Source organism: Podarcis tiliguerta, assembly GCF_965153285.1.
Source record: "Podarcis tiliguerta genome assembly, chromosome: 12".
Lineage (NCBI taxonomy): Eukaryota > Metazoa > Chordata > Lepidosauria > Squamata > Lacertidae > Podarcis > Podarcis tiliguerta.
Genome location: NC_139545.1, coordinates 3,183,642 through 3,196,294, shown reverse-complemented (window position 1 = coordinate 3,196,294; position 12,653 = coordinate 3,183,642). Strand labels below are relative to the sequence as shown.

At 42.5% G+C, this 12,653-nt stretch overlaps 1 protein-coding gene across 1 annotated transcript in view; it reads left to right on the top strand.

Annotated features, from left to right (window-relative positions):
- HECW1 (HECT, C2 and WW domain containing E3 ubiquitin protein ligase 1) overlaps positions 1-12,653 on the top strand; it is a 188,722-nt gene that overhangs the window by 127,574 nt on the left and 48,495 nt on the right. The window contains 3 exon segments of the mRNA XM_083407000.1: positions 1,170-1,409; positions 1,412-2,536; positions 7,063-7,164. Of these exon segments, the coding sequence (XP_083263126.1) occupies positions 1,170-1,409; positions 1,412-2,536; positions 7,063-7,164 (1,467 nt within the window).

Below are 12,653 nucleotides of genomic sequence, written 5' to 3'. Positions count from 1 at the left end.
TAGTCGCCTTAACCATTTGCATTTTAGATATTTCCTAAACAAAAGGGCATAGTAATTGCTTGACATAATCATTTCAAATATTGACTTAGAAGTAAATGGAGCCATTAAACCCACATAGGAGAATATAATAATATACCGTAGGACATTTTAATTTTAGAAATTGTGCATCATACAGCATATGCTTATGCCTGTGTGAATATGCAAAAGCATAGTAACAAGAAGTTAACCTCATGCATAAAACAAACAGATAAATTGTCTTCTATTTCTTGTTTACTTTTCTTGCATGCAAAACCATTTTTTGCATGGACCATTTTCTTGCATGGACCATTCTTGCCTCAATAAATATGGTACAGGTAACGACTGTTTTGCGCAGGGGTTGTGGTTCTTACCCCCATGCGTTTCTGTGGAGTGCATGTAAAGCCCGCTGTGCTCTGCCCCATTCCACCACCACCACCATTCTGCCCCCTTTTCTGGCCACTTCCAGATTGTGGTGTTATGTACATTCATGGTCACACATTCTTTGAACACACACGAAACAGGAGCTGCCTGTTTAGGAATTATTGCCCCATGTTTGCAATACTTCAGTGGCAATTCTATATTTACTTAGAAGTAAGACTCACTGAGCTCAGTTGCACTTACTTCTGAGTAAACATGCATGGATTCCACTGCTAACATTAAAGGTAGCTATTTTAGTCATGGATTATTTTTTATGGTGAAAAGCACTCAATAACTTACAATACAATCCTAAGCATTTGTAGCCAGAAGTGTGCATAGGATTTTAGCTAAGGTATGTTTGATACTATATAGTGGATTCAGTTTTTAAAAATGTGAACTATATGCTTTCCTTTAGTATCTTAAAACATTGCAGCATTAAAGCTAGGCTGTTAAAAATATATTATGATTTATATTTTAATTAATGATCTAAAATGTAAAAGTTTGTTTTTAATTTTAAAAACCTGGGTGTGGGGGAGTTTAACCACGCTGCTGTTAATGATATATGTGACGTGGCCTTTATTCCTGAGCATGCCTCAATTGAAAAGCATCTGACAGCGGCTCTTACCTATTTCTGTTTAGGTTACGATAGCACAAGCCAATGTGATCCCTATGCACATGATTCAGCAAATGGCTTTGCTTGCTCAAGTAACCCCTTTCCTTCATGTTCCCCACAGATGATGAAGAGGTCTCTATTACTGCAGATCCTGAGTCAGCTGATTTCCAGGAAAGCACCATGAATATCTCAGCAGAGGATATCCTTGGTGAGCCTCCGTGCACCAGCACAGAAGTGAGCTCAGAAAGTGCAGTTCCAGAGAAGCTAAATGGATACCCCGTGATCTACATCAATGTTGATAGCTCTGGTGCTGGGGAGCTCAGCCTGAACAGCTTCCTAAAAGAAGAGTTAGCGGGAAATGGGAGGCTGACGCAGTGCCAGCAGACACGGCTGGTCCCTTGGAATCCATCCCAGGGGAAATGATGCCTTCCCTGAGTGCTATGGACCTCACTGAGCAACTGGCTCTGTTGGCCTGCACACCCCCTGAATCTGAAGTTAGGGAAAACAATAAAGTCAATTCTGCTACGCAGGGAGACAACGACATCTTTGCCAGCATAGAAGCCTTATCAATTGATGAGGTGAGTGGGGATATGCAAGCTCTCAAGGATCTAGAGAAAAGTCAGGATGATGAAGGAGCTTCAGCCCAGGAGGAAGAAGAAGACAATGATGAGGAAACGGAGAAGAACAAGCTGCAGCTGAGGACCACAGCGAAAAGGAAGAACAGGCCTTGCTCCTTGCCTGTGTCAGAACTTGAGACAGTGATAGCGTCTGCCTGTGGAGAGCCTGAGACCCCACGTACACACTACATAAGAATACACAATCTCCTACACAGCTTGCCTTCAGCCCAGATGAGCAGTGATGATGGAGAAGGGGAAGAGGAACAAGGCAGTGTGGTAGAGAATGATGAAGAGCTGACAGTCAGGGAAGTGTCAGAGAAAGACATGGCCAGCGAGACGGAAACAGTCTTAGCAGAAGCTCCCCATGAAAACAGAGTGGAAGATGCCTCCATGGAGCACCTAGCTGACTTAAATGAACAACAGCTGGATGGTGAAGGGCCCAGAACAGAAAGTGAGAGTGAACTGAGTCCTAGGCCTAATGGTGATGCTGAGTGCGAAATGTGCGACACTTCCTGCTACAGCCCGTCTTGCTACAGCACTTCCTGCTACAGCACTTCCTGCTACAGCACTTCCTGCTACAGCACCTCTGGCCAGGACAGCACCAACCGGTTCTCAAGCCATACCCGATTCTCTTCTGTTGACAGTGCAAAGATTTCTGAGAGCACAGTTTTTTCTTCACAGGATGATGAGGAAGAGGAGAACAGTGCTTTTGAGTCAGTGCCAGACTCGGTTCAAAGCCCTGAGCTTGACAGGGAGCAGGGGGATGGCTCTGCCCATTGGCCTGAGGAATTGGTAGCTCGTGGAGTGAATCTGCCAAGAACAGCAGAAAGCATAGAGTCTCCAGTAGCAGGCCCAAGCAACAGAAGAGAAGGTTAGACTTGGAGGAGCAATACGTTGATTATCTATATTAGGCATTATGAGAGATAGCTAATGACCAAGGTCTGGCCAGTTTTGTTGGGCAGTACTTAACACCCTGCTTGGGGGGAAAGAAACAGGAATTAAGTGTTCTTACATGGTCAGTTTATTATTGATGTGACACTGGTGGTAGGCACAAACGATGCGTCTGCTGGATTCTCTTGGTCACGTGCATAAATGAGTTCCTGAACACTTAACCTATATGTTGTGCATGTCACTGTAGGGAATCTTAGGATTGCCACTTTGCAACCTGGGCACCAAACACATAACTTTAAATCACCTGTGCCTCTTCTCACCACTTCCCTCTTTGGTCGTGAGGTCCATCTCTTCTCCCTCACTGTTACGTGACACACCTGCAGTCCTACCCCTACAGAAAATAAGAGCTGTGTGGGGAGTACAAGACCAGAGAGGGAGGTGGTGGGAGGATTTGTGGTTGCTTCATTGCCTAGACCACGGGGAGATTTAAAAATCAGTAGTCCCTTCATAGCACTCCTTTTTTCAGTGGAGCTTTTTCCTGGTTTATATAAAAAATATTTCATTTCACCTCAGGGGTGTGTGTGTGTGTGTGTGTGTGTGTGTGGCTGAGGAGAGAGAGTTAGTGCGTGGGGAGGGCTACATCCTCATCTGGTGTATTAAGCTGCTGCAGTGTGCAACATGTGAGGATCTCGCTCAGTAGGACTTTGTATGCCAACATCTAAATCTCTCTTTGTATTTGAAGTAGTTTCAGACTCTACCAGTCATGTGACTTCTTGGCAAAACATATAAATTGTGGGGAGCAGTGTAAAAAGGGCTTCTTGTGGTGAATCAAGTCTATGCCGTATCATTGTGGTGAAATGCTAATCTCCACAGTTAGATTAAAATGGCATGCTTATGCTTCACCTTTCAACCACTCCTTTCCTTCTGTCCCCTTTGCAGAAGCAAAAATAACCTCAAATTTCATTTGATTTAGGCATTCAAAGCAATTTGATTTGCATTGTACTTGTGCACTGAGCTTTTTTGATATTTTGTAAATTTTGTTTGTTGTCTTGACTTTGCTTTTGTTGGGGGGGAGGCAGGGCACACATTTTCAAAATAGTAAAAAAAATAGCATAGATTGCAGTCTTTGGTTAGTTGAAAAAAGAACATGGTGGATAATCTCTACAGCAGGCCCTCCAGATGTTTTGGAACTACAACTCCCATCATCTCTAGCTAACAGGACCAGTGCTCAGGGATGATGGGAATTGTAGTCCCAAATCATCTGGAGGGTCGAGTTTGCCTATGCCTGCTCTACAGGTTTTCATATATTGTGTAAAGCAGAGCTTTCCAAACTGTGTGTCACGACATGTCAGTGTGTAGGTGTGTCACCCGAATGCTCCCTGCGCTCCCCACAGGGCTGGAAAGGGGTTAGTTTAACCTCTGGTTTGCTAGTAAAACTAAATTACTGTGTCGCAAAATGATGCACGTCTAAAAAGTTTGTAACCAACATGAAAAGTTTGGGAAAGTTTGGTGTAGAACATGAGTCACACAAGGCATTTCTGAGCAACACAAGCTCTGTCGATGATCACATTATGTGAGCCAGGTAATCCCAGAGATGGACAGTCACAACTCCTGTGATTGTAGTAACAGTTAGATGCTGTAGAGAAGCTGGCTGCACCAACTGCATGTGGCTAGTTATTGCTGGAAGAGAATCGTGAACTAGCAAGTCAATTCCTATTCCCTAATGTGCCAGCACAACCAGATCAGCACAACCACATGATCAGGTGATTTGTTCACCATGTTTTCTCCCCAGGAATGCGTACCCAGGAAAGTGTGGGGCTGCTTGTGTAGCATAAAATGTGTTTATGGGTTTGTTCTGAAACCATTGTGTGGCTACTCCCCACACAGGGCCGGCCCACCCATGATCCACAGGGCCTCCAAGGAATGCATCTCCCATGGTGGCAGCAATGGCTGTGGCATGCTCCTTGGAGGCCTTGAATCTCCTGCCTTCTCAGAAGCCACCCCTCTACAGCAGCCTCTTGGTGAATAGGAAGCGTAGCTGGTCTCCTCCCACTCCATGGAGGAAATTGCAGGGGCTGCCCTCTGGGGTCTTCTGGGCTCCACACCCACCCAGCTTGATTCAAAGTGGGGGGGGGGCTTTCCCCCACAATGACTTTTGATTCCCAGTTCAGCTGTTGGGGAAGGTTGATTTGATTTCCCCCATTGTTCCCAATGTAGATCTTCACTCTCTTCTTCGCTTGTTGGGGGGGGGGGTGCCGTTTTGTAGTTTGCCTTAAGGCACCAAAACATCTTGGGCCCAGACCATCATCAGCCCAATTTTCTGAAGGTTAATCCTAGGACAGGAAGGAGCTTGTAGCACAACTCCTCCTACAAGGCTCAGGAATTCTTGCATTATCACAGTGGCTCCCAGGCCAATGTAGAGGCTTGCACCAAGGTTCTCTTAAGTGTGCCTTTCTCCCCCATTCTGTGCTGAGCCCACACCGGAAAGTGGACATCTTCCTCCTTGATCATTCATGGCTCACTTACTTGAAAGGGCAGGTGAACAGGGAGGATGAAGAGCAGGGCCAGGAGACTACAAGGACAGGCAGTGGACCACACCATTGTGGCACACCACCATTATGATGATGCTGACCCTTGACACTGGCCATCAAAGCAGTAAAATTAAAATCCAACCTAATATGATTAGATAGTTAGATGGAGGTTAGGTGGTAAGTAAAAGAGCAGCAGAAAGGAAGCCTGATTTTGGTGACCTAGCAGTAAACTTGAGTAAAGGTATTAGTTCTCTAGGAACATGCAGTAAGTTTTAAAATATCAAATTTTCCCAGCATGTAAAAAAGTGTGACTTATATACATTCATCAATGGCTTTTGCTTGGGACATTTCTTTTTGTGGTTGTGAGATTGATGAAGATCAGAGAACTATTTTTATATTGTGGAGGGTTGTTTTTCTTAAATCTGGCTCAATTTTTTTCTGGACAGTGTATTCAAACTGATTTTTATTAGGAAACCAAAGCCAAATATTTTGTTAAATTCAAGCTTAAAATTGTTTTTACGTGGAATTAAGTGTGTACATTTTACTTATTCAAACTACGTCATTTGAATTTTCCATTTTGTTTTGGCTGCAGTCCTAAAAGCCACCTAAAATTATTTGCAGAGTAACGCAAACCCCTTTGTCTGTGCTGCTGGAGGGGGTTGGGGGCAGCAATGTGGGCTCTGCCACCATGGAGAACCTCGTTGCAGCTGCGCAAAGTGTGGTGAATGGGAACACTATTGCTGCTGTTGTTCCATCCAGCACTTGCCGGCATTAGGTACCAAAATGGATTGTGAGGATAGAGCACAGGCAGCCATTGACCTGCTGGATCCTAAGCAGTGCCATCCCTCCGAGTTCCTGGGGTTCCCGCCAGCTCCTGGGCGGCACAGCACAAAGTAAATTAACCTTCCCCACCATCTTCTGCCCTGGCCAGTGTGAGGGTTTGGGATGCAGCAGTTGCCCCACCACTGCGCTTGGCCCTGCTGCTTCCCAGCCAAGGTTTCGATTGCTGTTGAGTTTCTCTAACATCAGTTAGATGGCTGATAAATTATGGTTTTAAGAAGTATAACCTTATTTTCTGCGCACCCCACCCCCCAATAATCTCAGTCCTGTAGCTGGAAAGATTCTGACATTAAAAAATGTCCAAGCCAGTAATCAGGTGTTTCATTTTGGTTAAAAATGGTATGATGACATTACAACTACCCTAAGTTTTTTATTATTATTATGTACCCCTGTTCTAAAACATAATAAAATGAGGGTAAATGACAAGCAATGGGATAAAACTGTTGATTCTGTGGGGTTTGAAAAATGTTCACTGAACCCTTGAATCCAATAAGAACTTGGTTATGTGTTTTAAGTTCTCAAAATCAGAATGGTATATTACTACAAGATGGTTGCAGCATCTCAAAGAGACTCTAGTGATAGCAGAACTTTATGAGTGACAGTTTGCTCAGATTATGGAGGCAAGAATACCTGCACTGAATGTTAGTATTCAGAAAATACTTCCATTTTGCTTTGGGCTCTACACTTCATCTCTTCTCTATCTTATCTCAGGTCCCCCTATGTTCCTTTTAGCTATCTTTGTCTCAGCTCACTCCCTCTTGTTCACTTATCCTTCTCTCGCTTTCTTCTCTCCCTCCCTCTCTCTCCCTCTCTCTCTCTCTCTCTCCTCTTATTTAATTTATAGCTGGAGAGGTCAGGGACTGAACCAAACCCATCAGTCCTTAGTTGGGTTTACATTGTAAGTCATCAATCCTTACTATGCAGTGACTCACAAAATCTTCCTTTTGACTTCATATTTCAATAGTTCTTTGCCTTGCACATTATTTTCAAAGAGGGCTTGAGGCAGCTAATACACCAGATTGCTGTTAGCCCTTATCTGAAGTTCTTCCAGTCATTTGTGTTTATAGCAGTGCATTTGTAACCACTGTGTGGCATCCATGAATGAACATGAACATCTTGACTGTCTTATCCATAGGTGATTGCCCTTTACTCCATAATTCTCAGCCAATCAACCAGCTTCCCTCCATGAGGTCTGACCACCATCACTACCCAGCCATTGATGAACCTCTTCCGCCAAGTAAGCTTTAGTTTCTTAAAAATATGCTACTTTTTTCAACTCAAGTTTTCCTGTTTATCTGAAGGGTACATATAACTAGGCAGTGTGTAAAAAACCCTGAAGAAAGTTCACCTGTCGTTCTGAAACTCTTTTGATTCCTCCAGAATTACTGTATGAGGAATGAACCTCCAGATTTGTTTAAAATTTCGCTTTAAGCAATTGAAGTTGCTGAAACTGAGAAGAGCCAACAGCTTTGTGAACTGAAAGAGGCAGGCAGTTCAAACAGGTAATCGAGCAGCTGGTGCAAACTGCTGCTTCCTGTCCCCTAGAAGGCAATGGAAACCTAAGCATATCCAACCAGTATTGTACTAATTGGACTGCCTACCATGTACTTCCAGGCTCAGTTCAAGGTTTTGGTTTTGATCCATAAAGTCCTTCACAGGACGGGGGCCGACCCATCTGAAGGACGGTTTTTTCTGCAGAAGTCCACAGACTTGTTGTATTCAGGTGATCAAGTCCAGCATCGTAGGCCATCGTTGCAAGCAGATAGAACTACATTAGCAAGAGGCAAGGTTTTCAGCAGAGTGACCCCCAGACTTTGCAATGATCAATGAGGTGGAGTACAAATTGGGCTGGTTTCTATAAAGCGTCCAAGGTTTTGTTTGTTTTTTAAGCAGGCATTTGATTACAGTAAGCCTGGAACTTACACACATTTAACTTGTGTGCATTCAGCTTTAAAAGTGCATCAAAACTAAATAAATAAAAAGGGGCGGAAAGGAGGCAGGGTTGCAGGGAAAATAACTTTGGCAATCCCATTTGCCATTGAACCTAATAGGCTTGGACTATGTGCACTGCTCTGGTTTGCCAGAAGCAGCTTAGTCCTGCTGGCCACATGACCCGGAAGCTGTACGCCGGCTCCCTTGGCCAATAAAGCAAGATGAGCGCCACAACCCCAGACTTGTCCGCGACTGGGCCTTTACCGGTTTTGGCTTTATGCATGATCCCCAGAATGTAATACCCATGTAAGTTGCTGGCTTATTGATTTTTATTGGCATGTGTCCTGTTTTTATCATTGTTTGCTGTTTTGTTTTATGGTTTTTTTCTTGAACTGTGGCAGTTTACCGTTTTTACAAGGACAGGATTGATGGCCAGTATAGCAGAGGATTCGATAGGGTATACCTCGCTCCTGTGAAGGTGGAAGGAAGTGGAGCTCACAACATTAAAATTATCTTTTAAAACTCTCTATAATTTCATTTTAAATACTTTGCCTTCACTCCATCAGTGTATCCTGCAATTGATGCAAAACTTTCTGGAAAGTTCTCACAAACGTGCCTTGCAGAATTGAATCAGGGCTCCTGTTCATTTCAGCTAGGTTTTTGCAGGAAGGCAGATTGTGGCCTTGATGTGTTTAATAAATCTCCAGCTGTTTTAAAAAAAGAAAAAAGATGAGGGCAAATATCTGGAGATAATTAATGTCACACTGAATAGGATGGGTAATTTCTGGTTTTCAGCATTGTGATATATCACAAGCTAAACTGCAATATACCAATATATCATGATGTCCGAAATAAGGATGGAATAATGTAAAGGCAAATGGGGTAATGTCTAAAACTACTTAGGGGTCTAAAACTGATAAATTTTTACTTACCTGTAACATATAGTTACAACTGTTACAACTGTTATTTTATAGTACAGATAATTTTTAAATTAGCACATTTTCTCTAAAATTAAAGCTGTAGCATATTAGTAGCATAGATATCAAAAATAAAGTGAGAATGTTCCCTAAATTTTTAAAATAACATTATTTGACAGACAGAAGTGCCTCCCCTAAAGATCTCAAAACCTGGGCAATTTCATTTGAGGGAATAGACACGTAGTCTGTCAGATCGCTTGGATCTCAGCCATAGAGGGTCTTTACAGCACTTTGAATTGTGCCCAGAAACAGATGGTTAGCAGGGGAGCTGTTATGTAGCTTGAGAACTGTTATGGATGCTCCCTATAGCAGCCCCAGTCAACAATCTGGCAGAAGCCCCTCAGGAAGGAAGTAAAACAGTGCCTCCAAGTCCCTTCCCAGCAGGAGACCTTTGGCCCAGAAGGATAACCATGGTCGATGCTACTGAAAGTCACTGAGAGGTCAGCAGAACCAACAGGGACACACTCCTCCATCCAGTTATCAAGAAATCCACCAAGGCGACCAAAGCCGTCTGTCTTATAACCAGGTCTGAAGTGGATCTAGATAATCAGTGTCCTCCAGAAACCCCTGGAGCTGAGATGGGATCCCAAAAATGGGATATTGAGATTGCCAATGTGGGAGAGCTTTTTCAATAAAGGTCTTATAACGGCCTCCTTAAATGTGTGGTAGCTCTCACATTTCCTAGGATCCTGTACATCCTTGGGCTGTGCAGACTGTAAAGTATTCATTAACAGATAGCATGTTAGTGGGGTGAAATTCCTGGAGTGGCGGTGACATTTCTTGAATATTTCTGTTTTGTCCTTCCGGGTTTATGCATTTTTCACCACTTTTAATATGCCTATTCTTCATAAGGATTACCTAGCATCTTGCATTAACAAAAATGTCCAGTAGATGGCATACTCTGACCTGTAACACATAATACTGTTGTGATCTTTCAGGTCTAAAGATATTACTGCTTGGTTATAGAAAGTGCCCAGTGTGTTCAAAAACTAGGTAAAGTTTGCAAAGAAAGCTTTATGTTTCTGTTTTTTATCCAGTTACTTTGTTTTTGGTGACCTTCCTCCACTGGGCTATGGATGTTCCCTAAACTTCATCACTGGATTTGATTCTTACTTTGTTGATGCAGTAAAGCCAAAGGAAGCCTTCAGTTGCCTGGAGCCTTAGCTGAAGTCTGCTGTAGATTAAGACAGAAGAAGGAAATAAGAGAAGTTCATATAATAGGCAAATATGTCTCTCCTCCAAAATCTTTTCCAACCACTTTGCAAGTGAAGGCAAATTAGATTTCAGATTACAGCCAGATGGCCTACTGTAGTTTAGGAGGAATGCTTATGTGGACTCTGTACCTAAATCTATGAAGATTCTATGGATTCCAGTTATTGTCGGTCCTAGGGGCCCTTGAATTCACCCTTCTACATTTTCATCTCATATTTTACTGATAGGTTTATTGACAGTGATTATTGTGGAGATTAATTGATACGAAATCCCAAGCATAGAAGCATAAACAACTAAAAGGTCTTTACTAATATATCCATTCGTATCGCTGAATCTTTAGTAGCTATATATTCTATGTCCCTGAACATGTTTGTCTTTCATGTGCCATGCCAACTGAATAGTTGCTGCCGGAATTGAATTATTCAGTTTTCCATTTGATTTGAAAGCCACATAGGGACGATAATTCTCAGCGGCATGAATTTTTAAAGCACATTTTTTTAACTACACACTGCAGCCTGATCTAAAGATTTTTCACTTTTCTGGCATTTGTAATATGCCTTTATTGCTTCCTGAGTAACTCACCCTTAAGCAGGGAGAATCTATTTTATATCTGAAGGTGTAAACATGGATTATCGTATGCTTGACTTGATGGAGAAAGATGTGCTTGTCTTAAAGTATTTTTCCAGTGAAAGCCAAGGAGTGATGGTTAGAAGAAGATGAAATCTTCCTGAAAGGTCTAGTGTATGGCCACTTGGGAGAATTCAAAGGACCACAGAATATTCACAACAGCTTTTCTGGGACCTGAGAGGCAAGAACTTATGTGTACCTTTCAAAACAAAGTAGCCTGATATAACCACTGACTCCATTCCAGTTAAAATTCAGTGCTGTTGAAACAAATAATCTTATTGCTGTCAGTGAGATTTAAGCTGTAATCCTAAACACACACTTATAGGGAACATGAACCATTGTACATAGTGGAGTATGCATAGGATATGACTGAATAGCTGCCGTCCTAAATACACTTACTTCAGAATCATGCCCGGCTCTTTGGGACAGACTTCTGAGAAGACATGCATACAATCTGCTTGAAGTGATGCCTAACTGGATTGTTGCCAGTTTCTGCCCCTGTGTCCCCATCATCTTGGCACGTCCCCACCATATTCTCCTTTTTAGAACTTGTATGTCAGCAAGCTCCTACTTCACTGGCTGGGCTGTTTCATAGGCTATGTTTTTTTCTACACACAAACTGTGTGTTAAACATGAAATGGCCCTAGCTCAGAGACCTCCTTTCACAACTGTCTGTGTTCTTTGCAATATGTTGTCCATCTGCACTGTTGGACAGATCTTCAGTGTTCACCAATTATGTGGGTACATGTACCATAATGTCTAGCATTTGCAATCCTTCCCCACTGCTTGTCATGCCACTATGGTGCTTTCCAATTAAACTGGCAAACCTCTAGCTCTGGGCTTTCAAGTGGGCATTAACCATTGTGTGAGATTTGTGTGTGCTTTCTATATGATTCATTGCATTATTGCACATTGTGGCAGGCTTACTAGCCGTAGTAATTCAAATATTCTGGGCAGGAAATGGTGGATATCAATGTCCCAAACACGGCATGTTTGTTTGTTTGTTTGTTTGTTTGTTTGTTATGTAAAGTAATTTAAGGTTGTTGATTTGTAGTCCAAACATTCCATAGTGTGGCTTTTTGTCCAGCAAGCATATGTCTACTTTTCAGCTCCTTCTATGCATGCCCACAGTTATGGGTAAAATATACCCTTTACTTTTTAGGATCGCTCTCATGAAACTTGGGACTATGAATAAGGCTAAGTATGGGATAAAGCACAATTCCATAGATTTCCTAGCCCCCATCAGGGTCCTAAACCTTTTTTAAAAAACCCTTTTAAAAAGTGCATGTGATTTGGAGATACTGGCCCTGATCCAGAAAGCCTTCGCTATGGGCAGGAGGTCCAAAGCACACTCAGAAATCTCATGTGCATAAGAACCATTAATTTCAGTGGATGGGACAAGCACCATTTGGTTACGGCTTTAAGACTGGAGACTGATTAGGAAGCTCACGAAGTACAACTACGAAATTTGCATTAGGCAAGAGCCCCACTCTGCAGTGTTGGGATACACTGTCCAGTTCAACTTCCCTCCACCAAAAACCTGGGCACCTCATGGTCTTGGCATTTGAACCCGTGCTGGATCCATTTTTGCCTGTACTTTAGCTGGCAGAGCTAGTCCAGTTCAGGAAGTCCACATAATAATCCAAATGTGACTTGGGCACCGTATTTCCCCACTTTTTTTGCCAGGATGCTGTTTCTTTTGCTTCTGGATTCCTTCGCTGTTAAGCATTAGAATGCTCCTATGCTGATGTTCTTAAGCAGTGTGTCTTACAAGTTGTTGGTCACTTTTTAAATCTTGTATTTAATTTAGGAATGCCCTTTGATCAGAACCCTGTGCAGCAGTTGTTGCTGTTTTCTTTTTGGTAAATATGTTTGCATAATACTATACATTTTGGGCAGGAATGTTTATATATCTGGATTCCCCTAATAGTCTAGATTTCTGGATGTTCACAAATGACCTCATTTTCTGTCTTTTTTC